At 66.4% G+C, this 26,727-nt stretch overlaps 3 protein-coding genes and 1 long non-coding RNA gene across 14 annotated transcripts; 2 read left to right on the top strand and 2 right to left on the bottom strand.

Annotated features, from left to right (window-relative positions):
• Positions 1 to 542: 542 nt before the first annotated feature.
• GCGR (glucagon receptor) lies at positions 543 to 8,060 on the top strand. 4 transcript variants are annotated; one of them, XM_047758268.1, is made up of 14 exons: positions 547 to 771; positions 4,099 to 4,239; positions 4,323 to 4,425; positions 5,074 to 5,181; positions 5,278 to 5,399; positions 5,483 to 5,589; positions 5,657 to 5,813; positions 5,904 to 6,063; positions 6,136 to 6,196; positions 6,404 to 6,473; positions 6,765 to 6,853; positions 6,998 to 7,136; positions 7,223 to 7,264; positions 7,591 to 8,060. In XM_047758268.1, exons 1-14 carry the CDS (start codon positions 712 to 714, stop codon positions 7,810 to 7,812), a joined length of 1,581 nt encoding a protein of 526 aa, XP_047614224.1. In that variant the 5' UTR covers positions 547 to 711; the 3' UTR covers positions 7,813 to 8,060. The 4 variants fall into 4 exon arrangements, with proteins under 4 accessions (XP_047614222.1, XP_047614223.1, XP_047614221.1 ...); XM_047758266.1 differs by having other exon boundaries at positions 543 to 771; positions 5,090 to 5,181; positions 5,283 to 5,399; positions 6,404 to 6,853; XM_047758267.1 differs by having other exon boundaries at positions 544 to 771; positions 5,090 to 5,181; positions 6,404 to 6,853.
• Positions 8,061 to 10,503: 2,443 nt separating this feature from the next.
• Positions 10,504 to 11,462, top strand: LOC125114599 (uncharacterized). Its single transcript, XR_007131858.1, has 2 exons — positions 10,504 to 10,916; positions 11,027 to 11,462. It is a non-coding gene; the product is annotated as an uncharacterized LOC125114599 (long non-coding RNA).
• Positions 11,463 to 13,559: 2,097 nt separating this feature from the next.
• Positions 13,560 to 20,211, bottom strand: MCRIP1 (MAPK regulated corepressor interacting protein 1). Of its 7 annotated transcripts, none has more exons than XM_047757493.1 (6): positions 20,155 to 20,180; positions 16,421 to 16,498; positions 15,176 to 15,231; positions 14,979 to 15,097; positions 14,421 to 14,522; positions 13,560 to 14,338 (listed from the first exon to the last, which is right to left on the bottom strand). In XM_047757493.1, exons 2-6 carry the CDS (start codon positions 16,445 to 16,447, stop codon positions 14,274 to 14,276), a joined length of 369 nt encoding a protein of 122 aa, XP_047613449.1. In that variant the 5' UTR covers positions 16,448 to 16,498; positions 20,155 to 20,180; the 3' UTR covers positions 13,560 to 14,273. The 7 variants fall into 7 exon arrangements, with proteins under 7 accessions (XP_047613449.1, XP_047613448.1, XP_047613451.1 ...); XM_047757492.1 differs by lacking the exon at positions 20,155 to 20,180 and adding an exon at positions 16,945 to 17,055; XM_047757495.1 differs by lacking the exon at positions 16,421 to 16,498 and having other exon boundaries at positions 20,155 to 20,211.
• A 318-nt stretch (positions 20,212 to 20,529) lies between these two features.
• Positions 20,530 to 21,726, bottom strand: PPP1R27 (protein phosphatase 1 regulatory subunit 27). 2 transcript variants are annotated; one of them, XM_047757553.1, is made up of 3 exons: positions 21,374 to 21,724; positions 21,145 to 21,295; positions 20,530 to 20,866 (listed from the first exon to the last, which is right to left on the bottom strand). In XM_047757553.1, the coding sequence occupies exons 1-3, from the start codon at positions 21,561 to 21,563 to the stop codon at positions 20,743 to 20,745; spliced, it is 465 nt and encodes a 154-aa protein (XP_047613509.1). In that variant the 5' UTR covers positions 21,564 to 21,724; the 3' UTR covers positions 20,530 to 20,742. The 2 variants fall into 2 exon arrangements, with proteins under 2 accessions (XP_047613509.1, XP_047613510.1); XM_047757554.1 differs by having other exon boundaries at positions 20,779 to 20,843; positions 21,374 to 21,726.
• Between the last annotated feature and the right edge of the window lie 5,001 nt (positions 21,727 to 26,727).

The raw sequence follows: 26,727 nt of genomic DNA, 5'->3' as shown, positions 1-26,727 counted from the left end.
AGACGACACCTGGGCTTAAAGGGGCAGCCCAGGGGCCGCCCTCCCTGCCTGGCCTGGGCTCCCCACTCCAGTCCAGCCTGCTCTGGACGCGGTGGACGGGTCATCCAGGAGCCACGGTGCGGGGTTAAGTAGGGGATCAGTCCTTCCAGGATTCAGCGCAGCACCGGGGAAAGAAGCGGCGGGGCCCAGAGAACGCGGAGGGAGCGAGACGAAGGCGCGCCGAGGCACAGCCCCCACCCTGTCCCCCTCACCTGCCCCCCCCCCACCTGTCCGTCCAGGGCTCCTGTCCCCGCCGGGAGCTGCAGTGCGCCGAGCGGGGTCCCCCGGGGAGAGCTGCCGAGCGAGCTCTGGGTTGCGGGGCCGCGGGGGGGGGCCGGCCAGGCGGGAAGGAGGCTGCGAGGCAGGAGCGGGCGCGGGGGCGCGGGCAGCGGCTCCGGGGCGCCGCTCCCCCCACCCCACCCCGCCCCGCGCCCCGGGGCCGCCCCCGTCCCGCCCCGCCCCCGTCCCCTCCGCGGCGGCCCAGCGTCGCTGCCGGAAAGTTTGCGCGCTGCTGGCGCGGGGCGCGGGCGCGGAGCTGGCGCCGACCCTGATCCGGCAGCGCCGCGGAGACGGGCGGCCGCCAGCCCCCGGCCCGAGCGCGCGGAGGACGGCGGGGGGGCGCCGAGCGACCGGAGCCGCGCGCGGCGAGCCCTTGGGCCGGACACCGAGGGCATGTTCCCGGCCGCGGGCCGAAGGCGGGAGCGCGGGACCGGCCGGCGCCGACCCCTAAGAGTAAGCGGGCAGCCCCGAGGACCCGATTGTCGCCGTCCTCATTCCGACCCGACACCCGGTTCCCAACCCCAGGATGCGCCCTTCCGGCTCGGACCGTCACCCTGGCCCCGCACGTTCGGGAGGGATGTGGGTCTGGCCGCTTCCCCGTCCTCTGCCCCTGGGCACGGGGTCGGGGTGCCCGGGGCCGCCGGGCGCTCGGTCCTGCTGCCCCTCTCCGCTCCCTCCTCCTCCATGTAGCACCCCGTTCCCCTACCCCGGCGCATACACAGAACCGCAGAGACACCCCCCAGGGGCGCCGCGGGGTAGGGGTCGCACTGGGCAGCCTGCTTCCCTCCTGCTCCCCAAAGGGCGCCAGCAGTGTCCTGGCGAGGTTTCCCCCAAGGGGCCGAGGGGCGTCAGCACCCAGCCTGGTCGGTTCTTCCGCGGGGCCCCCACCTGTCACTCGGACCTGCAGAGAGGGCAGATCACTGCCCCACCTGCTCCTGATTCTATGCTGCCCCCCCCCCCCCCCCCCCGCCCCGTCTGGGCCACAGGTCTCCTGCCCCCACCAGGAATCCACCGACTCCTTGAGATCTGGGCGCCCGCATCTTCCCAGGTCCTGGCCCCGGGCTGTTTTTGGTTTTTCTGTGCTGGCGGATGAGGGTTGGTGGGGGAGCAGCACTCTGGCCCACATCTAGGCCTGCCCTGCCCGGACAGAGTGGGGGGAAGACACAGGAATGAAGGTTTGTCAACAGCCTGTGGCCCCTGATCCCGCCCTGGGGCCATGACCTTCCACCACTTGCTCTGGTTTCACAAACACCCCTCCCCCATACCCATCAGAAGCTGCCAGGCCTCAACCCCACCCATCCAGTTCCTGGGAGGCGCTGGGCTGACCAGCGCCCACCTCTTCCAGCCACTGGGCCATCCACCCATCCTGGGGCCCCTCCCCCAGCTGCAGGTTGCAGAGTTCCAGAGCGTCCTCAGGGAACACAGAAAAGGGTTGGGCTCTCAGCTCCCAGGAGTGGTGCGGCTCTGCCTAGCAGGGGACAGAACGTGTGTGAGCCCAGCCAGTGGCAGCAGGGGTGGGGGTGGGGGTGGGCAGGAGGAGTGAATCCACAGGGGAGGGGGGCTGGGAAAGAAGGGAGGGGGTGGACTGGGGCTGGGGGAAAGCTGGCCCTCTGTCCCCTTGAGCCCCGGCCACCCCACTGGAGTCCGCCCCAATCCTGGGCTGTCAGTGCTGGGCGGGTGCTGTCCGGGGCTGGAGAGGGAACCCAGCCTCCAGGTCGGTGCAGGGAGCCGGCTGGGTCCCTCCGGGTCCAAGCAGGGTCCCCCCAGGTCCGTGCAGGGAGCAGGCTTGTCCCTGGCCCGTAGTACCCACCCCCATGGCTGTTGTGCCAGGAGGGTATGAAGGTGGAAAGCAGTGGCTCTGAGGCCGTGGTCAGTGGGAAGCTTGGAGCAGCACCTGCTCCTCCGGGTCCCAGCCTTTCCATCACTCCACAAATACTTATCCCTGGGCTGGCTGCCGCCGCCGCCGCCGCCTGTGGGGTTGCAGTGTCCCCCTTGGTAGGGAGGGGGCCTGGACGTGATAATATGTCCTTCCCTTGGAGCGGCAAAGCTCTCCTGGCTTGGCGAAGAGGAGGCAGGGAAGTGGGGAAACAGGCTCTGAGAAGTTCAAGTATTTGCCCAGGACCAGAGCTGGGTCCCGTGATGTCACCCTCTTCTGTGGGGCCAGCCTCACAGCTGGGTGCCCGGGCAGAGCCCCCAGAGCCTCGGTCCTGCGCAGTGAAAGTCTCTCCACCCCCACGCTCTACCCGCCCCCATCCGGAGAAGTGGCTAGAATTCTCCCTGCCCAAACTCCCCTGAAAGGCATGGGGCCCTTGCCCGCTTCTGCCTCTTCTCCTGTTTCTGTCAGAGATTTGTGTGTGTGTGGGGGGGTCACCCTCCCCCTCTGGCGTTGGGGGCAGGTGCTGATGTCCTGACCCCTAGGGGCCCGGGGGCAAGGGGGCCTTGAGCCGGCTACCAGCCTGTGCCCTGTAGGCGCTGAGGCTTCCCAGGACACCTGCCAGATCAGAGGTGGGGCAAGGGCCGTGGAGACCCACCCCCCTCCGCCCTGGCTGCCTCGGGAGAGAGGCGGTGAGGGCCCCAGGGCAGCCCCCTCCCCTGCCCCGGCTCTGCCCTCTGTGGCCCCCAGCTGGAGGGCAGACTGCCCTGGCTGTGACCCGCCCGCACTGCGCACGGGGTTCCCCTGGCAGCCCTAGGAGGTGGACAAGGTGAACCCCTACTTTGCAGGTGGGCAAGCCGAGGCCCAGCCAGGCTTGCCCTGGCCTCCATGCCTCAGCTGGGCTCTGAGGGGTGACATGTTCCTTGGAGCTCCTCACTGGGCTGTCCCTGAGGCTTCACCCTCCCCTCAGGGCCTCTGGGCAGGGGACAGCTTATCGGGCAGTGTCCTTCCTCCCCATACCCCCCGTCTGCCTCTCCAGTGTCCATACCATCCCAGCTGTGGCCCTTGTCACTCTCTGCTCCCCCCCCCCCGCCCCTGGAGCCTCTAGCCATTGCCGCTGCCCCATCCCCCTGAGCCTGCCCCCACCTCGCCTCCTCCAGCAACTGGGCTCGCTGCTCCATGGCCCGGGTGGGCAGGGCAGACCGGGCCCCTTAGGCTGTCCTTCGTCCCCCAACTTCCTGAGGGCTACTTCCCCTTAGGGTCTGCGTCTGGCCCTGGCAGCCAGCAGGGCTACTTCAGAGGAATGCGCTGCAGCTGCCTGCCTGCTGTGGTCCAGGGGACCCAGGAAGCCTGGCCTGAGCCTTGAGAGGGGACAGGGGAACACCCAGACCCCCCAGTCCTGGGCAAGGGGGCAGGCATGTAACAGGAAGCACCCTAAGCCTATGCTTGGCACCCCTGGCCCCTGGCAAGGTTGAGAGCTGGCCTGGGCCACCCTGAGAAGCATGCCCCTGGGGACCAAGTGTTGGATGGCACCCTGCCCTCACCTGCCAAGCTGACTTTCCCAGGGGCTAAGAATAGGGGAGGGAGGAGGTGGGAGGCAGGAGACGGCTCCCCCCAGCAGCTTTGGGACCAGGTCGCCTAGCTAGCACAGAGGGGAGGGCCGCAGGCCATCTGAGTAGGGGAGATGGCCCAGCCCCCAGGACCCTGACCAGGACCCCCAACCTGCCATCAGTCGGCTGACTCCTTCTGGTGTCCCCTCCCTCCGAGCGCGCGCTTTGTCAGTAGGATTCAGAGGCTCAGCAGGGTGATTTGCGGGGAGTGGGTTACCCCGCTGTCACAAGGTGGACCCGTGGGCCTCTTTGCTCCTGGGGGTCCCTGCCAAACTCTGCCGCCCTGACACTCGGCAGCCCGAGGCCTGCGTGTGCCACGAGGACCTCTTTGCCCCGCGCTCAACCCCAGCCGGATGTGGGGGGCAGCTGCCCGGAGGCATGCCCCCCGCCCGGCTGCGCCACCCCCACCTCCTCCTGCTGCTGCTGCTGGCCTGCCAGGTGAGCTCTGCCGCCACCTCCCCCCCCGCCAGCCTGCCTGTACCCCCACCGCACCCCCCTGCCGACCCGGTCTATCCGCCCAGCCACAGGCCCCCGCCGCGCAGGCGATGGACTTCCTCTTCCAGAAGTGGAAGCTCTACGGCGACCAGTGTCTCCGCAACCTGAGCCTGCTGCCCCCGCCCACCGGTGAGCCCTGCCTGCCCTGGGCGCCCCCCCTCCCCCCCACTCACAGGTGAGGAACCAGAGCCACAGAGAGGCTAGCGACCGGCCCCGGGGACGCAGGCCAGGATGTTCCTAAAACGGTAGCCCTGCCCCAGCGCCGCGGCGCTTCGCGATGCTCCCCTGCGTGCACGTGGATCGGGCCCCGCGGGGCGCCGGCTCCAGCAGGGTGGGCAGAGGGCACGGGGCCTGGCGAGGGGGGACAGGGGGCCCTTCTCCAGAGAGGCTCGGACCCATGCAGTGCAGTGTTCCCCGCAAGCTCTGAAGATCCCGCTGGGGCAGGGGGAGCGGCCCGGAAGCAGAGCCGTTGTCTGGGCGAGGGAGGGGGGGGGGCTGAGGCTGGGCCCAGGAGGGAGCCAGCAGTATTGGGGTTCAGCCTCCAGAGACACAAGTGCTGCTATAAGGGCCCTTGGAAGAGGGGAGGCCCGGGGGAGACCCCATAGGGGCGTCCGAGGTGGCTGGGCGGAGCTGGAGCGCAGGACCAGGCAGGACAGGGGCGTCCGGGGAAGATGAGATGGGCAGCCGTGCCGGGAGGCAGGGGGCGAGCGGGCGGCGGGAGGCCGTGCTGGCCGGGCCTGCTGAGGAGCAGCCCCCCCCCGCCCCCGCCCCGTGCAGAGCTGGTCTGTAATAGAACCTTCGACAAGTACTCCTGCTGGCCTGACACCCCTCCCAACACCACGGCCAACATCTCCTGCCCCTGGTACCTGCCCTGGTACCACAAAGGTAGCCACGGCGGGGTGTGGGGGTCAGACAGACGGGGGCGCCCAGCCCGGGAGCAGGGCGCTGACCAGAGCCTGCTCCCCGCCCCGTCCCGCCCAGTGCAGCACCGCCTCGTCTTCAAACGGTGTGGGCCCGATGGGCAGTGGGTGCGTGGGCCGCGGGGGCAGCCGTGGCGCAACGCCTCCCAGTGCCAGGTGGACGACGAGGAGCTTGGGGTCCAGGTCAGTCCACGGCGGTGCGGCGGCGCCGGCAGGGAGGGGCGCGGTGGGCCTCCCCCGGCCTGACTGGCCCCCGCTGTTTGCAGAGGGAGGTGGCTGAGATGTACAGCAGCTTCCAGGTGATGTACACGGCCGGCTACTCCCTGTCCCTCGGGGCCCTGCTCCTGGCCCTGGCCATCCTGCTGGGCCTCAGGTACGCCCTGTGCCCTGCGCGCCCAGGGGGGCCCCGGCGGGCAGGCGCTGACGCCCTGTCCCCGCAGCAAGCTGCACTGCACCCGAAACTACATCCACGCGAACCTGCTTGCGTCCTTCGTGCTCAGGGCCAGCTCCGTGCTGGCCCTCGACGCGCTCCTCAAGACCCGCTACAGCCAGCGGCTTGGGGACGACCTCAGTGTGAGCATCTGGCTGAGTGCCGAGGTGAGCCACACCCGGCTCCAGCCTCTCGGCCCTCACACCCCGGGCGGCAGGTGGCTCGGAGGCTCGCGCTCACGCTGCCCCCGCGGCCAGGCGGTGGCCGGCTGCCGGGTGGCCGCGGTGTTCATGCAGTACGGCGTCGTGGCCAACTACTGCTGGCTGCTGGTGGAGGGCGTGTACCTGCACAGCCTGCTGCGCCAGGCCACCATCCCCGAGAGAAGCTGCTTCCCCCTCTACTTGGCCATCGGCTGGGGTGAGTGGGCTGGTGGGCGGGGGGCGGGCGGGCACCGGGCCCCGGGCCCACGGCTGTTCTCCCCCCCCGCAGGTGCCCCCATGCTGTTCGTCATCCCCTGGGCGGTGGTCAAGTGTCTGTTTGAGAACATCCAGTGAGTATGAGCCAACGGGGCGGGGGGGGGGGGCTGTGGGGCGTGGCCTTGCAGCTCTGCACGAGGGGGCTGGGGTCTCTGGCCTGTCGCCCTTGGGGGCGGTCCCTCGTGACCTTCTCTCTTCATTTCCTGAGGCACCCATTGGACACCAGGGAATGGGGGGGGGAGCTGGGGGGCTGCTGGGACACGAGCCGGCCGTGCCCGCAGGTGCTGGACCAGCAATGACAACATGGGCTTCTGGTGGATCCTGCGCTTCCCCGTCTTCCTGGCCATCCTGGTGAGGGGACCAGCCACCCGCTGGCAGCGCAGGGAGGGCTCAGAGGCTGCTGCAGTTGGCCGCCCAGCCCCTTCCTTCCTCGCTGGCCTGCAGCAGCCCGAGGAGACAGACAGCACCCTGCCCGAGTGGAGAGGGAGGGAGGCCTGGCACTCCGCCAGGACACTGGCCGGCACCCATCCCTGGCCGGGCACCCGCAGCCCCAGGGCCCCGGGAGCCAGGGCGGGGCTGGCCGCAGACCCGCCTCGCAGAGGGACAGGCTGGGGCCGGGCTCTTCTGTGTCCCCACGTGCAGGTCAACTTCTCCATCTTCATCCGCGTCCTCCACGTGCTGGCGGCCAAGCTGCGAGCCCATCAGATGCGCTGCACTGACTACAAATTCCGGTGGGTGCTGGGGGTGGGCAGGCAGCCTGCAGACCCGGACACCGCCGGGAGCAGAGGCGGGGCGGGCGCGGGTGAGAGCGGAGGGCCTGGGGGCGGGGGGGGGGCTGGGCCGGGCGCCTCAGGCTCCGCTCGCCCCCCTCGCAGGCTGGCCAGGTCCACGCTGACGCTCATCCCGCTGCTGGGGGTCCACGAGGTGGTGTTTGCCTTCGTGACGGACGAGCACGCCCAGGGCGCCCTGCGCTCCGCCAAGCTCTTCTTTGACCTCTTCCTCAGCTCCTTCCAGGTGCCTGCCCCCCCCCGACCGCCCCCCCCCCCCACCCCGGGGCTGGGGGGGGGGCGCGGCCCTGACCCCCCCCGCCCCCCCTCCAGGGCCTGCTGGTGGCGGTTCTCTACTGTTTCCTCAACAAGGAGGTAGGTCGGGGCTGGGACCCGCGCTGGGGTCAGGGCGGGGGGTGGTGTAGATGCCTCTGTCCGCCCGCCCCTTCCCCGCAGGGGTGCAAGCCCTTTGCTTCCGCCTGCACCTACTGGGCTCAGCTGCCAAGGCGCTAGGCGTCAGGCCTGCTGAGGTAGGTCGGCCTGAGCCTGTCCTCAGGGAGTGCCCCTGAGAGTGAGGGGGCCCCCAGACCCCAGCGTTCCATCACAACAGAGCCCGCCTGGCTCCATACCCAGGGCGCCACATGGCCCTTCATGGCCGGGAGGTTGGGGGTGCTGGAGGGTGACCTGCCCGCCCACCCCAGGTGCAGGCGGAGCTGCTGCGGCGCTGGCACCGCTGGCGAGAGGGCAAAGCATTGCAGAAGGCACACCGCGTTGGCAGCCACTCGGCCCGGCCCCCCAGCGGTCCCCCCAGCGAGAAGCTGCTGCTCTCGACGGGTGGCAGCAGCAATGGCACCAGCCAGGAGCCCTCTGCAGAGACCCGCTTGGCCAGCGGCCTCCCTGGAGTGGTCGAGAACCCCTTCTGAAGCCGCTGCAACTCCAGCCGGGGCTGGACTCTGGTGCCCAAAGAGCATGTTGCCAAACAATCCCGAGCTGGTGCCCAACAGAGGCTGGAGGCATGGGAGCCAGACAGTGCCCCACTGCCCATGTGTCCCTGGTGTGGTGGTCTGAGAGCACCTGCTCTGTGCCCAGCGGTGGGGACAGGAAGCTGTCCCGTGAACGCGCGCCTGAGTTAGGGGAAACTTGAGTCAGGCAATAAAGAGCTCTGTGCACACGCGGGGCGGAGAGCTGGGTGGAGGGCTGGGGCCCTGGACAGGCCGCGCCGTGGGCTCCGTCTGGGGCCTCTCCGTCCAGGCCGCCCCATCGTACAGGCGCGTTGGAGCTGGAAGCCCTGAGCATGTGAAGGTACGCGTGACGGCCAGAGGCGGCCACCAGCCCACGCCTGCCCCACCAGAGAAGGTTCTGGCCTCCCTCCAGCCCGGTTCAGGTGGGCTCGCCCCCGCCCCGGGCCAGAGTGGACCGTCTCCACTTAGTCTCCAAGCGCCCGAGGGTCACCGTCCGCCAGCAGAGGGGCAGGAGGACGACGGACGGCCGGAGAGGCCGTCGACATCACAGCCCCACCAACCCCACGCGAACAACCCCGGCTCCTTGCTAGACAACCCAGAGCCGGGGTCCTCTACTGGCCCCTGCTTCACCCCAGCACGGGCCATGTGGCCGCCCAAAGCGGGAAGAGAGGGGCCCCAGACGACAACCCTCCGACTGCGGTTTCCCGAGACCTCCTCTGCTCAGCTCGCTGCGGTCACCACACAGGTCCCTGCAGCCCTGGCTGCACCAGGGGCTGTGGAAGGGCAGCCGTCTGCCATGTGGGTGGGCACCCTGCTTGGCAGGCAGCGAGGGCTGATGCACACACCAGGGAGGCCCCGGGTGCTGGACGCAGGACGCGTCCACGCTGCTCCAGAGGGAGAGGCAGGCGCAGGAGTGGGGTGTGACGCTGTGCTCACCGCACTAGGGCATCCCCCGACCCCCCAAGGTGCCTGGGAGGGGCGGTGTGGAGGGGCAGGAGAGGGGGTGCTTCAAAGGAGGGAGGGGCCCCTGGAGCCAAAAGCACACACCGACCGAGCCAGCCCAGTGTCCCTGCTCCGAGGAGCCGGTGGGTGCCCCTGGGGGCAGGGGGGGTGGTGTCCACAGTCCCGGCCTGGCCACGTGGGCTGGAGCCGCTCAGGCGGAGCTGGGCTAATTGGAGCAAATGAAAGGACAGGAGGCCTCTCGGGAAAGGTAAATAGAATTACTCGCCTGCCCAGCCGCGGGGCCCTCCTGAGGGGGCCCTGGCCACGCACTGCAGATACCCGGACACGTGGCGAGGGAAGCCAGGAGGGAGGTGGCTCAGGATGGCCTGGGCTCCCCTGTGGCTCAGGGGGGTGTGAGGTTACTACCGGTGGGGGCTGCAGGGCAGGCCGGCAGTGAAGCTGGTGGCACCAGAGGCTGTGAACTGAGGCTTCAAGCCCCCAGGCCCCTCAGGCCCTGCCGCTTCTCTGAGCCCTGCCCACAGCGGCACCCCTGCCAGCCCTGCGTGCCCAGAAGCCTTGTGGGCACGAGCTAGCACAGGAAGAGCACCAGTTCTCCTTCACGCCAGCTGAGCTCAGAGGTGGTGGCTGCTGGGGCCACTCGTCGCGGGGCCTCCTGACAGCCCTCCCCACCCTGACTCCCTGTGTCCTTGTCCTCCTGCACCCTGTGCCTGTCCCCAGGGAACTGGAGCTGGCCGGTGGAGCCAGGGGTGGCGGTGGGTGGCGGCCTGGCAGGGCTGGACTCACCCAGCCAATCCACACAGGCTCTGAGCAGGCAGCGCTGCAGGTGGGGTGGAAGGGGTACGGGTGGGGGAAGCCGCTTTCTAACACAGGGCCCAGCACCCACCTCTACTGCCCTCCCCACCTCCACCCTGGTCCTGGTCGCAGGCCCTCCCCCAAAAGAATGCACAGGAGCCGCTCCGTGTGTGTGTGTGTGTGTGTGTGTGTGTGTGTGTGCGCACGCATGCACACGCATGCTACACAAGTGAGCCTGGGGACCAAGGAAGAGGAAAACACGGAGTACAGCAAACAGGGCTCAAAACTAGGAGGGCGGGGCATCCCCCGGATGGCAGCTGTGTGCCAGGCAGGGCGGGTCACCGGTGGGAGGGAGTCTGGAGCAGGGCAGTTCACGGAGAGACCCCCTAAGGGCACCCAAGTGACTGGACGCCCGGGCGGGGAGCTCAGGGCCCGGCGCACAGACACCCGCGCAGGCGAGAGGGCAGGGTGACGACGAACCAAGGAAGACCAGACGCTGGGCAGAAAAGGAAAAGGGACCCCAAGTCACCCCGCGGCTCAGCTCCAGATATGCAGTCAGCAGAGTAAATCCCCAGCACGGCGCAACCAGACAGGAGAGAGCGGGGCCTGCGGGAGACGGGCTGGTAGGCGCCCGCGGGGGGCAGGGCTGGGAGGAAGGGGGTGAGAGCGGCGTCAGGACCCAACAGGACAGGCGTTCCCGCCGAGGCGCAGCGGAAACGCATCCGACGGGGAACCATGAGGTTGCGGGTTCCATCCCTGGCCTCGCTCCGTGGGTCAGGGATCCGGCGCTGCCATGAGCTGCGGTGCAGTTCGCAGATGTGGCTCGGATCTGGCATGGCTGTGGCCGTGGTGGAGGCCGGCGGCGGCAGCCCCGATTCGACCCCCAGCCTGGGAACCTCCATATGCCATGGGTGCAGCCCTAAAAAGCAAAAAACAACCCCCCAAAAGTAACAGTTCAGAGATAGAATTAGCAGAAAAGCCCAAAGTGGTAAGGCCGAGGGCTGCAACCAGTTGAACGCCGAGCTGCCCGGGCCGCCCCCTGGACACGCTGGCGGCCCTCAGCTCCGGGTCCTGTCCCGCTCTGGCTCTCCGCCCTGTCCTGCTTCCTGCCCCTCTCAGACGGCAGGGCCACCCCCCCGGGGGGCGTCGGTCAGCCTCCAGCCCTCCTCCATCAACCTGAAAAGGTCGTCGATATTCCGACTACTTCCACTCTGTGGTTCTGACCCCCCTGGTCTCCCAGATGCACGGCCTGGACTCTGCTTCCCACGGGCACCTCCACCCGCACATCCGAGGGCATCTCGAATCCCACGGTGCGTGTCCCCGAGCTCCTTCCCTGTCCCCTCACCCAGCTTCTTCCTCCCCTGAGTCACCGAGGCAGCGCTCCTAACAGGTCTCCCCGCTTCCACCCTGAACCCTGCAGCCGATTCTCATCACAGCAGCCAGAGCAACCCATTTCCAGCCAAAGTCTCCTCCAGTGAACCCCACTGAGCCGCCACACCTCACCTCAGTTTACAGAACACAGGGGACAGAGGAACCTGTGGACACCAGGAGGCAACCAGCCGAAACCGGCATCTGGGGACTCCACCACCAAGCATCCGAGGGGTCTTCAACCACAAGTGGAGGGGAACCTGGGAGGAGGCGCTGGGAGCAAGGACGGGGTGAGGCTCACATCAGGCAGACGAGACCGATGGGCTAGAAGCCACGTGGAAAGTGCTCTTTTAGACACGAGGGTGCGAGGGACTGAGCACTAGACCACATCGGGGAGCTGTTCACGCTCACCACACACGCACAGGCTCAGAGCTCATGCTCAGGATTCACTAAATTCCAACTTTGATAAAAAGAAAAGCCTACGAGGAGTTTCCGTCGTGGTGCAGTGGTTAACGAATCCGACTAGGAACCATGAGGTTGTGGGTTCAGTCCCTGCCCTTGCTCAGTGGGTTAACGATCCGGTGTTGCCGTGAGCTGTGGTGTAGGTTGCAGACGCGGCTCGGATCCCGCGCTGCTGTGGCTCTGGCGTAGGCCAGTGGCTGCAGCTCCGATTAGACCCCTAGCCTGGGAACCTCCATATGCTGTGGGAGCGGCCCAAGAAATAGCAACAACAACAACAAAAAAGACAAAAAAAAAAAAGAAAAGCCTATGGAGTTCCCACTCTGGCTCAACAGGTTAAGAACCCAACATAGAGAGTTCCCCTGTGGCTAGGGAGTAATGAACCCAACCAGCAACCATGAGGACGCAGGTTCGATCCCTGGACTCGCTCGGTGGGTTAAGGATCTGGCGTTGCCACAGGCTCTGGCATAGGCTGCAGATGTGACTCGGGTCTGGGGTTGCTGTGGCTGTGGCAGAGGTTTCACCTGCAGCTACAACTAGACCCCTAACCTGGGAACTTCCCTAGGCCCCAGGGGTGGCCTTAACAAAATAAAAGTTTGCCATTCAAAGGTCAGTCGCCCACAGGAGCTCGCCACACATGTAGGGTCAGAGAACCACAATCTGCCCCCTGCCCCCATGCTGTCGGCACTGAACGCAAGCAGACAATGGTGTGGACCTGCCACCAGGACGCTCCCCCGCCTCCCCTCTGCCCCGGGGGCCGCCCCGCTCCGAGTCTCTCACCCCCAGACCCAGCACGGCCTGTGACCCACCCCTCCACCTCCGAGGTGTTCTCAGCAAAGACCCCAGGCCCGGGGCCTCCATCTAAGCTGGGCCGGGACAGCAGGAAGGAGCAGGCCTTGCAGGGCGTCCAGCCACACAGGGACGCGGTACAGGCGCGGGAGGACCAGCCTAGGGGGTGAGGCCCGGGGTATGGCTGCGGGGAGACCAGACGCTGGGGCCTAGTGCAGCCTCAGGCCCACCTTCCAGCCCCACAGGAGGGCTTGGAGCAAAGTTGATTTTTAACTGACATAGCAAGACAGCAGACACTCCCCGCGTGCTGCCAGGGGGCCTAGCCCCGCTTCCGACAAGGTCTTAGAGCCACCACAGCCCACCCGTCCCTTTACCGGCGCAACTGAGTTGGGGGAGCTCTGAGAAACGCCCCAGGGCAAGGCCGTGCCTGCAACCACCAGAATGCGGATGCCCAGGCCCCCTGAAGCCCTGGGGCTGAGCGATCTGTCAAGCGCATCCTCAAGGCCACAGCGGCCACAGGCCCGAGCAGGAAACGGCCACCCACAGGGCAGGTACGAACCCCCACCTGGAGACTCAGCAATGGGTCCGAGGGGGTGGGGCTCCCTTTCACAGGCTCTCTGCTGGAAGCCACCATCCGGTCCTACCTGCTCCAGGACACGCAGGGTGGAGGGCCTGTGCGCCCAGGTGCCCACTCAGCCTCCGGCCACGGGTTCCTGTGCCCCTGCCAGGCCATACCCACACCCTTCCAGCCACAGACAGCGGGGGGCTGCTCGGGTGACCCGACCCAGCAGGCACTCAAACCCTTGGCAGGATGCCCCACAGGTCCCTGGGGAGCAAATGGGCCTGTGTGGTTACAGGAACTTGGCTCAGGGCCTGGCACCAGCCAGCGCCCACTGGCAGTGAGCCGTGGCCGCTGTTTATTACACGACCCACCCTTCCTGCACTCCCCGTCCCTGGGGAACCCTCCCAGAAGACACTTCCCACAGCCGCAGGGAGGGCCACTGGAGCCCCAGAACCCTCTACGGGAAAGGGCGTTCCCCAAATCAATCCCGTCTGTCGTGTCTGCCGGGGCTGCTGCGCCAGGTTGGCAGGTCGAGGGATCCGAGGACCTCGCAGCCCCGTAGCTGCTCCTCCGTCTGGACAGCAGAGGGGCCACCCCCAGGGCCCCGCACCGCAGAGGAATGTGCCACCTCCACCCCCCACAGCCCCCCCAGAGGCCTGAGCTCCCTGAGGGAGCCCAAGGATCACAGGGAACTTCTGGGCCTTGCCCGTGACCTTGGGTTTCCAGCCCTGTGTGGGCAGCCGGGACAGGGGCCTCACAGACCAAGAGGCTGAGCCAAGGCCACCCCACCTTTATTCACTGGCCTTCAGGTTCCAGTCGGACACCTGGACTTGGAGGGCACAGGACACCCTCCCAGCTCACTGCACAGGGCAGGACCCACTGGGCAGCCCCACACCCCTTCCTAAGGCGCGGGGGGCACGGCAGTGTCCCAGGAGAGCTGGTGCCATCCTGAAGCGGACACAGGGAAGAAAGGGGCCAGGCTGGACAGTGGGGGGGGAAGGGGGGTGTCAGATGCTCCCCGTGTCCAGGCCAAAGGGGCAACAGGGGTCAGTGGGGGACCCATGCTGGGCACAGGTGGGACCACCCTTGTCCTGCCTCCCAGCCACCTCGGGGACAAAGCCGGCCTGGTCCCGCCAGCACAGGAGACGACAGAGGCCCCTGCGTCTCCCTCCTGATCCTAGCGGTGGCCAGGGGTGGGGGGTGGGGGCAGCGGAAGGTGATGGGAAGGGGAGGGGAGTCAGGTCAAGCCCTGGGGGGAGGCAGGGCCCAGGCCCTCCCAAGGATGGGGGCAGCCTGAGATCCCCCGAGAGGAGAGAGGGGCTCAGGGAGGAGGGGCGGCCTGGGCCGTCCGGCGCGCCTGTCCTGGTCCCGGGCTTCTCGGCCGGCGGGGAGCAAGGCCCCTCCCCTCCCAGGAGCTGGCCCAGGGGAGAGGCGGTGGCCGCGGCGGGCGTGCAGGTCCCCCAGAGGCCAGGGCAGGGGCTCCGGCGCCTTAGGACTTCTTGGTGTCCTGCGTGTTCCGGCGCTTCAGGTCGCTCAGGTCGATGGGCTTGAAGGCTGCGGGGGCAGAGCGGTCAGGGTGGGCGCAGGTGGCCTTCCTGCCCGCAGCCCTGCCCGCCCCAGGGTCGGCCCCACTCACTCTTCAGGCTGGGGTTAGGGACCTTCTCCACGTACTCCTCCACCAGGCCCCGCTCGCCGCCCGACAGCTGGCTGCGCAGGTCTCGCTCCACGCCCTGCCAGGCTGCAGGACGCAGGGTGGTCAGAGCCCCGGCCTGCCAGGCGTGCCCTCCCCTCCCCTCCTCCAGCCCGCCTGCTCTGGACCTGGAGGTGCCCCGCACACCTCCGCTCCCTGGGGCACCCTGCGCAGACACAGCCCTCCCAGCCTCGTGGTACCTCGCCCAGAGCCGCGGGCAGAGGCATCCACGACGCACGGGGGACAGCACTTCCTCCAGGCAGGCTTCCTACCGCTCCTGCCTCCCTGACGCCCTCCTCCCGGCAGATGCCCAGGCACTTGGGCTCAAGCCCTGGGTCCCCGTGGGGGCACCGTCTCTTCCACGGGCCCCTCCCCATGCAGACAGCACTGGCTCCAGATACGGCCTCTAGCGGGCACTGCCTGCGGGGAACCCCGCAGCACCCACCACCCCGGTGACCCGGCCCGTGAGGGTGCGGGGGCAGTCGCAGGGGGCACCCCGCGTACCTTCGTAAATGAAGCGCACATTCTCCTCGTGAGCCGGGGTGAAAATCTCGCTGCTGCTGGGAGGCGAGCGGGGGCTGCTGTTCCTCTTGCCGTTGTAGACGACTCTGGAGACAGGGGAACTGGGGGAGCCCGGCCCGTGAGGGGGCGCTGGGGGCACCTGCCTCTGCCCCCGAGGCCCCTCGCTGCCAGAGACCCACCTGGTCATCGCTGGGGCGTCTGGTCCTCGCACTCCACTGCGGGATCCCCTCGGCCTCTGGAAGGGAAGGCCCACGACGCCGGGATGGGATGGGGCCCTGGCGGGGAGAGGGCGTGGGACGCATCCGTCCGCCTCCTCCCGCTACCACGGATGGGGTCCGGCCACAATCCAGTGGCAAAGGGGGCGGGGCGGGGGGTGACGCGCATGACCTGGAGCCTCAGGCCCCATCTGCAAAACGGGGATGTGCTGCCCAGCAGTGAGAAGCCCAGCAGAGCCTGCCAGCCTCCTGGTCCCCAAGGCTGGGGTGCGACACGAGGGCTGGGGGACGGCTGTGAGCCTGGAGGAAGCCACAGGCCCCCGACCTAGCGACCGAGGCCCCGGAGTGCGTCCAGCTCAGCGTCTCTCTCAGCCCAGGGGACTGCACAGCCCTGGATGGGGGTTATTTTTAGCCGGACTCTCAAGCCGGCCAGCTGGACAGCGTCCCTTTGCTGGCTGAAGACACACACCGCAGGATGAGGAAGCTGGCTGCACAGGGCAGGTCCCAGGCCTGGCTTTGCCCCCAGTACAGGGAACCCCAGGTGCTGGGGGCTGGGGGCTGGGTGCGGGGGGAGCCCGGGAAGGGCCTTTCAGCACACGTGCTGCCCCACCCAGCCCTGCGGCGCCGGGACCCCGGATGCCCCAGAGCATGTGGTCGCGGGCCCTCCCGAAGGGCCCCCCCCCCCAGGCTCCTTCAGCATTTGAACACCTGCCCAGCTAAATAGAGCCCAGAGGCGGAGACATTCACGACAGAAAAGCATGAAGCCAGCTCTCTGGAGGGCAGGTAGACCCCTGGGCCCTCCCAGGTGGGCCCCGCTCCCCACGCAGTGTCCTCTCCCTCCCTGGGCTCGGGGGGTCTCCAGGCCCCGGGTCTCCCGTCCAGGCGCCAGCGTCGCCAGCCCCGGAACACAGGGGAAAAGCCCTCCACGTCATCATGCTAGTTTGACGGTTTTGGTGGGGTTTTTTTTGCTTTTTAGGGCCGCACCTGCAGCATATGGAAGTTCCTGGGCCGGGGTGGAAATGGAGCCGCATCTGCGACCTACACCACAGCTCACACCAGATCCTTAACCCACGGAGTGAGGCCAGGGTTCGAGCCCACATCTTCATGAACACTGGTTGGGTTCTGAACCCACTGAGCCACAACAGAAACTCCTAAAATACCTTTTTAAGAAGGATTCACCATCTGTCTCCTCTTCAAATACATACGTACGTGTGCGTATCTCAGCTGCACCCACATCAGGAGAAAGTTGCCACGCCAGGGATCCAACCAGAACAGTGACCAAAACCCCTGCAGTGCCAACACTGGATCCTTAACCTGATGTGCCACCAGGGAACTCCCAGCCAGGCCCTTGAACAGCCTGTGTCCTACCAGCGGGTCTCGCCAGACGCGAGGAACCCCGAGTCCTCCGTCTTCCCCCCACAGCTCAGCCTCCCTCCAGGGGCCTTTCTCCTCAGGACCCTGGGCTGGTCGTGCCCCCGCCCCACCAAGCCCTGCCACCCAGTGGGATGCAGGGACACCGAGGCTTTCCCTGAATGTACGAGCAGCTTTCCCAGGGGCCCCAGCTGCTGCTCCCCCGAAAACAGAGAGCAGGGAGCTGCCCTCGGTCACCCTCATCAGCTCCTGAGGCTCCTCCAAGGAGGTGGCCCCTCGGCCTGACCCCAGAGGCAATTTCCACGAAAACACCTAATAAATCTGCAGGCCCCAGGACAGGCACCCCGGTCCTGGGCACGCACCTGAGGGAAGCAGCCACGTGGCACCGAGAGGTGCACAGGAGCAACCAGAGAGCACGCGCCAGTGCCCAGAAGGAAGAGCCACCGAAAGGTGACGGCTGCGAGCACGAGCCACGGCCACAGCAGGGGGACTGCACCGCGGCTGTGAGCAAAGGAGTGGCCCAGAGGGACTGAAGACGGACGCCTGGGGCCACGCGGCTGTTCCAGTGGAGAGGGCCGAGCCTCGAGGGTACAGAGCAAGAGAGAACCAGGTTAGGGACGAGCCGTCCACGGGGTTAACTGGGCTCCAGGAAGACCCAGATGGAGAGGTGACCGCTGGACCAGCCTGACAAAATCTCCATCGACCTGGCACAAAGGGTCTCAGTGCCGCCGGAAGGGAAGTGGGCCTGGCAACCAGGACTGCCTGTCCCAGAAGAGCTGCTGAGGAGGGACGAGATTGGCGGGGCGGAGGGAGACAAGCGAGCGGGCTCCCCACCAGGGGAAAGGGCCGAGCAGGGGCAGACTGCAGAGGCGGGGGTCGGGGGGAGCCAGGGGCCCAGCAGGCCAGGAAGGCCTTGCTGAGGTTGGAGCCTCGAGGCTGGTGGGACAGCGATGGCAGCTCGCACCCCACCCCAGGGCCCACCCGGCGGCAGGGAGGGAGCCGACGCTTCCCCCGTCACCACGCTCCCCAGCTTCGCTCCCCTGCGCTCACGCTGGTTATCAGGCACAACCATTTCCTCGAGCCCGGAGCCCAAAACCTCATCATATACACCGCATCCCATCAACCTGAGAAGCGTTTCTGGATTCCAACAGCGGGGCGGGGTGGGGGGTCGTGCCTGGCAGCGAGCAGCGCAAAGGCCGGCAGCGTTTTTCCATCTTCTCAGCAGCCCGGCCGAGGTCCTGCTCGAGGTCTCAGATCTGATGGCACGCCCCCCCCAAGGTCTCAGTCTGATGACGCGTCGGTCCCCCCCTCCCGCCCCCACCAAGGTCTCAGATCTGATGACACATCGGTCCCCCCCCCCACCGCCCCCCAGACCCCTGGTCTCCAGCTACGGGCTCGTTACCCTGCCCGCCGACATTCACCCTCGCCCTCCACCCCCGGGGCGGGGACAGTCTCCTGCACTCCTGTCCCCAACACACGCCACGCGTCACGGTCTCCACGACACCCCGTTACCAAGTCCCTCCCCGCCAGAACAATACCTGGGCTTTCTGCCATTAAACCCCAGATCTGGCCACCATCTAGTTCACCACGGCCCCCGCCCACCCCAAACACAGCCTGTGCCACAGAGCCACCTCTGCTGCTGCCAGGAGAACCACACACACTGCTTCCCAGGCGCCCTGCGGGCCAGGACTGTCACCCGCCGCCTCCTAGCCCCCCGCTCGGTGCACGGCAGCCTCCAGAACCGCTCTGCGGCTGGGGTCGTCCACCTCTGCTCTGGAGCCCCTGGGGAGAGCCTCCTCCTGCTCATCTGAGTCCCGGCGCCACCCCCCAAGGACTTTCACCAGGCCCCCTGCTCCGCAGAGACCCAAGTATGCACGTGGGAAGCGGCCGTCTCAAATGAGCTCTCCAAGGCCACATACCCAATGTGACGGCGGACAGCGCCGTCACAGGAGGAACGTGTCGTCTAACTGGGCACTTCTGAGGCTCTAAAAGATGCTGTTGACCAGGAAGCTCGAGCCGGGAAAGCCCAGGGCAAATGAACGCAGAGGCAGCCCACCGAGGGGAGGTGGAGACCCGCAAACGGACAGGACACCGTGAGGGGGTGGCAGCGCTGCTGGCCACGGCAAACACTTGCCAAGGGCTGACTGTGGGCAGCTACTGCACTGGGCCAGGCAGGACCCCAACAACCCACATTTGGGAGGCTGGGAGAGCAAAGCCACCTGCCGCCCAGCAGAGCGGGGTCTGCACCCCAAGGGACTCCCAACCTCCGTGTCTCCAGGGCCTCTGGAGTCAGGGCCAGCCAGGGGTCCAGCCCTGGCAGGTTCCCGGACCCCTGGCACCCACGTGGCTCTGCACAGAGACGGGCAGAACTTTCCTGGATGGATCTACATAGCACCCTGCCCTGCTATGGGAACCAAGGGCTTCAGGGATGGAGGCAGGGTGGTGGGGGCCCCAAACCCCGTCTCCAGCCCCTCGCTCTCCACCCCCCACCCCCAAGACACGTGCTTCAAGACAGGCACCGAGATGATACTCTCTTGTCTGGGAAAGTGACCCTGGATGTTCTGGAGTTAGAATCAGTGATGCAGGTGTGGCCATTCTGTGTTCCTTTACAATTCCGATAGGAACTCCAAAGTCTCCAGCTTCCACTTTCCTGTCATGTTCTGTCTTTGGGGCTCTCAGCAGCCCAGTTTCTGCCCATGAGACTTTGAGAAAGTGATCTACCACCCAAGCGGGTGCCAGCAGGATGCTGCTGTACCAGACGCCAAGGCTGGCGTCCCCTGAAGACCCCCAGGCAAAGCCTCTGAGCACTGCACCGCCCTCCCCCTCTCCTGGTGGAGGCAGCAGCTCCCCTTCCGAGCAACAGATACCCCCGCCCACGTCCCTGGGCCCTTCCAGCCACCCCAAATCGCGCCTCTTCCTTCGGAACGCGGCTCCTGTCCCCTTTCCTCCCCGCCCACACTCCTCTAAGAGCTCCAGACGCCCCGGCTGACATCTCTGGGCCTTTGCTCCTGATGCCCCGTCTGCCCTAAACTACTGCACTGGTCTCTGGGGGCTCAGCTCACGACCACCTCCTCTGCGAGGTGTCCCCTGCGGTAGACCGGGGACACGACTCCTGCGCCTCCACTTTTCGTGCAATGTCTCACCACCTGGGCTGCGGCCTCCCCGCTGCAGCCCACCGCCCACCCTGGCAGCCCCCGGGCCCGGGGACCCTCGCTGAGCGCGGGCCACCTCCCACCCCTTCTCGGTCCGCACCTGGCGCCGCCCTGCCCGGCCCGGGGGCCGAGACCTCGGGACGGGCGGGCCCACGGCGGAGGGCGGGCGAGTGGCGCTCCGGAGTCAGGAAGCATCGGCGGCAGGAATGCTCCCCGGACGACCGGGCCGCAGTTTCGGGGGCTGAGCCGGGCGGCCCGCCGCCCCTCCGAGCCCCGTGCGGCCGGCCCGCCCCGCCTCACCCTCCGCCGCAGCCGGCCGGGCGCCCGCGCCCCCGCCCGGGGCCCTGCCCTCGCGGCCGCCGCGCCAGGGCGGGTCCCGGCCGCGCCCGCCCCGCCCCGCCCCCGCTGCCGCCGCCTCACCTCGCCCTCTCGGCCGCCGCCGCCGCCGCCGCTGCCAGGGGCCCGGCCGGAAGTGACGCGCGCCGCCGCCGCCGCCGCGCACGCGCACGCGCGCGCACGCCGGGGCGCCGGCCACGTGACCGCAGGCGCGTGGAGCGGCGGCGAGGGGACGCGGACGGGCTCCCGGGCCTGCGGGCTGCTGCGGTGTCCCGGCCCGCGGGGACGGCGGGGGCGGCGGACGGCGGGCACTGGCGCGCGGAAGCCGCGGGCCGCGGGCTCTTGCTCCGGCACTGCCGGACCCCCAGCGCCGAGTGGATGACGAGGTCCGCTGACCTCCGGAAGCCGCCGGAGCCGAAGGCCTGGGTCGGCCGGTCCCCAGTAATCAGGCCATCGCCACAGGCTTGGGCATCACGTTTATTGAAAAAGTAAAAAGTGTCACCATAAAAAATTCACCCGGAGAAAAAGCCAGGCCAGCGCTGGGGGTGCGGGGGTCGCGCCCAGGTATGGGGTCCTGGGCCGCCTGGGGGGCCCCCCAGCCCGGTGGGCGGGGCACCCCTGGCACCCGGGGGAGGTGGGCATCCGACTTCTCCAGGGAGGGCAGGGCTGGGCTCAGTCCATCTGAGTCCCTTTGAAGAGCTCCACCAAGTCGTTGAAGTCGGGGTCAATGAGATCCGCGGGCAGCTCGCCGGCGTCGTTGGCCGCTCCTCTGTCTGCGCCCAGGGAAATGAGATACCTGCCAAAGGCAGCCCTGATTGCCGGGGGGAGCTGGCCTGGAGGATGCTCACTCCTCCCCCCGGGGTAGCAGGCTGGGGTTCTCAGGTCCGCCTGTTTTTTATTTTTCCAGGTGGGGCGAGGAGGAAGAAACCAGACCCTTTGGGAACGACAGCTGACCTTGGCAGTTTGCTCTTGGGAGGGAAAGGGCAGAAAGGAGATGCCAGAAGCCTTAGGGTTGTCAGCTGCATGGGGAGGGCCACCTTTCGGGGGACCGCATCCTGGAGGTCACCCTCTCACCTGGCTATGTCGGGGTACCCGTCACTGCAGGCAATGTGCAGGGGCGTCCAGCCCGTCTCGTCACGCTGGTGAATGTCAGCCCCGTGTTTGACCAGCAGCTTCACGCACTCCAGGTTTCCAGAGAGCACCGCCTCATGAAGGGCAGCCAGGCCTGGGAAGGGCAGCAAGGGTCAAGCCTGAGGCCTTCCCTGCCGCCCCGCAGACCCTGGCTGGCCCCGCAGGCACTCACCTGAGGGATGGATGGTGTCCAGTGAGACTTTCCGAGCCCGGATGAAGCGCCCCACCTGCTCCAGGTCACCCTGGCGGATGTGGTCCAAGAAGAGGACATCGTTAGGGAAGCGCACGCTGCGATCCGCCAGCAGCCTCCGGCGCCGCTGCCTCGGGCTGTAGCGAGTATAGCGGGCTGCTCTGCTGGGCATCTTGGAGGCTATGGCGTGGGCCACCCCTGTGGGGACCCCACTGCTTGGGGGAGGAAAGTGCCCAGACCAGATCCAAGTGCAGGCTCTCGCGGCTGACAGTGACCTCCAGCGTAGCCCCCACAGTGCTTCCCGTGCTCTTGCTGGCCAGGGCACTTCCCGCTTATATAGGGCCCGGCGTGCTATATAAAGCTGCGCAGTCATGCTCACGCCCGAGGCGCTGAAACTGAGCTGCTCCAGCCCTGCCCCCAGGATCATGTTTAGTGGTTCATCTTTCAGCCCACCTGTCGCTGTGCCCGGCCAAAGGGGTCAGATCCTCCCTGGCCACCGCTCCCCGCCCCACAGCTGGACCTAGAAGGTGCCTTACAGAGGGCAGGAGAGGCCCTAGAAGGCAGGGCCCGGAAGGAAAGCAAACAGGTACCGGGGTCCTCAAGGGCCAAGGTCACCTGCAGCCCCAGGAGCCTGGGGAGGAGGAGCTGACGCATCCGGCTGCCTCTGCCTCCTGGAAGGCGAGGGGGCTGCCCACACCTGCGGAACCGCAGGGTCCTGGCCGTGCTTGGAGAAGACCCAGCCCTCCCTACCCACCTCCCTGTCACTTGTCACCTTCCATCGTGACTTGTATCGTATCACTCTCAGGGCGGTTTTTCCAGAACGCGGGCCTCAGGGGTGCTGCCCTTCTGCTTGGAAACCTCCCAGGTTAGACTCTAAACACCTCAGCTCCCACTCAGGCCCTGCCCCCCTGCCCATCAGGGGCCCCTGCAGCCCGTCCTCCCCTCCCCCTGCACGTCTCCCAGTTCCAGGCTCCTGGCTGCTACCTGCCAAGAACACGCATGCTCACGCTTAGTCTGCTCCCAAGGACTACGACGCCCTCGCCGTGACGTCCTAGGGGTGTGTACCCCCTGCCCTCGGCTCAGGGCACCCTGACCGTGGGAGCGCAGCCCGTGGGGTTGTAAGATGTCTCGGCAGGCCGGCTGCCACCAGGGTCCAAGGTGAGGCTTAGGCTTCAGTGTGAGAGACGAGCCAGGGAGGGACGGGCCCAGGGCTCGTGGGCTTGGAGCAGATCTGCGCCCCTGGCAGCCGGGCAGGCTCCGCAGCATCTGAAACCAGTTGTGCTGATCTTCTGGGGCTGCTGATGAAGTTCCAGGATGGGAGTCTCAACAGTTTTTTGGTTTTTTGGTTTTTTTTTTTTTGGTCTTTTTAAGCCATTTCTTGGGCCGCTCCCGTGGCATGTGGAGGTTCCCAGGCTAGGCGTCGAATCGGAGCTGCATCTGGGGCCTCTGCCACAGCCACAGCCACGCTGGATCCGAGCTGCATCTGCGACCCACACTGCAGCTCGTGGCAACGTCAGATCCTTCATCCATGGAGCGGGGCCAGGGATGGAACCTGCATCCTCACAGACACTATGTCAGGTTCTTAACCTGCTGAGCCACAGTGGGAAGTCCTCAAACAGCAGTTCCAAAGGCCAAAATCCACACGACGCAGGTGTGATGGAAGCTGAACCGCAGCAGGGACCTGAGCCACTGCAGTGACAACGCCAGACCCTTAACTTGCTGCACCACAAAAGAACTCAAGTGTTCCTCCCCCCCCCCCCCTTTTTTTTTTGCCTTTTCTAGGGCCACTCCCGTGGCATATGGAGGTTCCCAGGCTAGGGGTCGAATCGGAGCTGTAGCCTCTGGCTGAGGCCAGAGCCACAGCAATGTGGGATCTGAGCTGTGTCTGCAACCTACACCACAGCTCACGGCAACACTGGGTCCTTAACCCACTGAGCCAGGCCAGGGATCGAACCCACAACCTCATCATTCCTAGTTCGATTCGTTAACCACTGAGCTACGAGGGGAACTCCCGAGGAGTCCCTTTTTCATAAGGCCTCCAGTTCTTGGATCAGGGCCCACCCCACTCCAGTGTGAGCCGCCTAAACCAGTTACACCTGCAACAGCTCCACTTCCCAGTAAGGCCCCACCCTGAGGTGCCAGCAGTTAACACTCCAACACCTGCCTGCTGGGGGCACAGTGCAGCTGCTGGCACCAGCAAGCCCTTTGGGCAGTCACGAAAGGCCTCCGAGCGGACAGGAACCAAGGTTGGCCAGCACTGCTCTGCAGCGGGGCAGGGGCTCAGGCACCAGAAGCCCTTGCAGCACCAGGCTGCTCTCCATCCGGCAAGACGGTATCAGCAAATGCATCGACACCCCAGGTGCAAAGCCTTGGGCCAAATGCTGCGGACGACAGGGCACTGCCCATGTGGGCTCCCTGCCCTCGTGGCCCCGACAGGGCTTCCGCAGCGTTTCTCCTGCCTCTGTGCCGACGTTCCGTGGGAACCTCCCCCGGGCCGGGGGTGGGAGAGGGCTGCTTCCCGGTGCTCCTGCCCCGCGGGCTCAGTGCTGGGCGGTCCTAACCCCTAATCTCTCGGGAGGAGCGGGTGCAGTTTCTTCCGCCTCGTTTACGGGAAGCCCGGAGACAAAGTCCCAGCGGAACTTGCTTTGATGTGAAGATTGCCTTTTTCTGATGCTGTGGAAAGTTCCGTCTGCTGGCCCTGCTGCGAGGATCAGATGGAAGAACTCTGGATGAAGCTGCCACCAATGGCAGGGCCCTTCCCACGAGAGAGACGGGCCTCGGCCAGGCGGGCCACCCCGTCAGGCTGGGCCTGCTGGCAGCCCCAAGAGGGACTCTCTTGCTGGAGGCAAACCGAGAGAGCTCAGGAGCTTTGGGGTTTCTGCTGGGATGTTTGGATCAGACACCTGAAGGGCATTCTGCTGAGGACACCAGGAAGCACGCATGTCTTCAGGGTCACGGTCACGGCCTGCAGCAGCTCACTCGGAAACCTTTGGGCAGGAGCTGGCCCTGAGCAGTCAAACCTGCTATTCGCACAACCACACCAGCACCAAACCTGTATTTACCCAGCTTTGTCCTGAGCCTCTGCCCGTGGGAACTCATCGAGTGACCTGGTTTTGCGTGGCTTTAAGTTTCGGCCTTATGGGTTGGGTTTTTCTTTCTTTCCTTTCCTTTTTTTTTTTTTTTTTTTTTTGCTTTTTAGGGCCACACCCATGGCCTGTGGACGTTCCCAGGCCAGGGGTCCTAGCTGCATCTGCGACCTACACCGCAGCTCACGGCAATGCTGGATGCTTACCCCACTGAGCGAGGCCAGGGATCGAACCCCACATCCCCATGGATCCTAATCGGGTTTAGTTAACCACTGAGCCACAAAGGAAACTCTGTTTCGGCCTTCTGGAGAAGTCACGCAAACTGAAACATTTAATGCAAAAAGCTTACTTTCAAAAGTCTTAAGAATGCAACTAGCGAAGCTCCAAGGGACTTCCCGTCATGCTCAGCAGTAACAAACTCGATCTGTGTCTATGAGGACTCGGGGTTCGATCCCTGGCCTCGCTCAGTGGGTTAAGGATCAGGTGTAGCCGTGAGCTGCAGCGTAGGTGAAAGCTGAGGCTCAGATCTGGTGTTGTGTTAGGCTGTGGTGTAGACCAGCAGCTGTAGATCTGATTTGACCCCTCCCCTGGGAACCTCCACATCCCGGCTGCGGCTTTTTAGGCTCCAGGCCAGGAGCTTCCTACCACCTGGAGCGAGAAAGGCCAGAGGGAGAGAGGTTGACTTCCTTCCTAAGCTGTTAAGCCCTGACTGCCTACCCCAGAGCCTGCAGAGTTGTCTCGCTAATCCATCAGCCCTGCTGGGTTTGGGCTCCAACCTCCACGGCCCAGCAAACCCGGGCCCAGGAATGTGCTAATCAGCTGCCCGGGCAAAAGGGGAAAGGTGTCAGTGACTCACTCCCTCCCGGGAGCACATGACAGCCCTGGGCTCTGCACAGCCGCCGGCAGGGTCACCCCTCACGGCTGTGCCTCCCGACAGCCCTGCTCTCAGCCCACCCTGGCTTCCCTCCTCCGGAAACCCTGTGTTCCCCGGCGAATCAGAGGTAAAGCCAGGACTCCCCAGCGAGCGCCCACAGAGCCAGCTCAGATCTGGAGCAGAATAGCCAGAAGCCAGCCCTCACCAGGCCACCTGGGCTCGGGGAAGGGACCCCAGCCGTGGGCTGTGCGGAGGCTTGGCTGGGGGTTGCCCGGGGTACCAACCAACCCCAGGACCTTCCTGGATGCCGGCTGTATACCACGTGCCAGGTGAGAAGTGGGGGCAGACTGGTTTGTAGGGGCCTGGGGGCACCCGGGAGGCCGTAGTCACAGGAAAAAGTCACACTTGCCTCCGTGTGGGTCAAGACTACTGAGAGACCGCATTTATGACAAGTCTCAGGGTCACGACTGCCCCGCGTGTCTGCCTGCCCACCACCTCCAGGCTCCCAGCAGCATCAGGGTCAGGGGCCTGGAACCAGGACGTGGGAGGTCCAGACAGAGCACAGGGCATGACAGGCCAGGCTCCGGGGAAACGCTGCCGCCCTCACTCTGTCCCTGGCCTCCCACCTCCCCACCCTCCTTCAAGGGTGTCGATGTCACAAGCCCCAGCCAGCCCCCGCGGGTCTCCACTCAGAGGTCCCGAGGCCCCCAAGGCCCAGGTGTCGCCTGTCTGAGCTCAGGTGCCATCAGGGCAACACAGCCACCGGGCCCACAGCTGTCACAGTTGTATGTCCCCATGCAAACCTAGCAAGTGAAAGTTCTAGCAGTCAAGGTACGTTTTATTTACCTATTTAGCCTCACCTGTGGCATGTGACCGTCCCGGGCCAGGGATCGAACCTGTGCACCGCAGCAACTCCACCAGATCCTTAACCTGCCGAACCAACCAGGAACTCCTGAGATTACATTGTACGAATTAAGAGTCCTGCTCTTTTAACGCCAGATTTTCTCCTGTGAGAGTTTGGCGATGAGCACTGCGCTTCTGAAGTCTGGAGACTTTTCTTCTGAGCCTGCAGCGGTTCCAGGCTCCGGTGGGGAGGCACGACTCTGGCAGGCCCAGCTGTGTGTCCTGACACGGAGTGCACCCTGGGGCCGCTGGCCGCCCCCACCCCAGGTGAGCCAGCTCAGCCAGGAGGCACCCTCGCCCCGGCCACACACTCGGAATCCCTGGGACCGGTGCACACCCCCGCCACGTTCCAAGAAGGATGTGTCTGCACAAGAGCGGCCCCCACCAAGCCCACCTCCTCCCCCCTAGAAAGCTGCAATTCCAGCCCGACTTCCCAGCGCCTGGAGCTCGCAAAGCAGAGGCAACAACAGGCA

This window comes from Phacochoerus africanus, chromosome 14, assembly GCF_016906955.1.
Source record: "Phacochoerus africanus isolate WHEZ1 chromosome 14, ROS_Pafr_v1, whole genome shotgun sequence".
In the NCBI taxonomy this organism is placed as follows: Eukaryota; Metazoa; Chordata; class Mammalia; order Artiodactyla; family Suidae; genus Phacochoerus; species Phacochoerus africanus.
The sequence above is the reverse complement of the archived record's forward strand: the minus strand, read 5'-3'. Positions and strand labels throughout refer to the sequence as shown.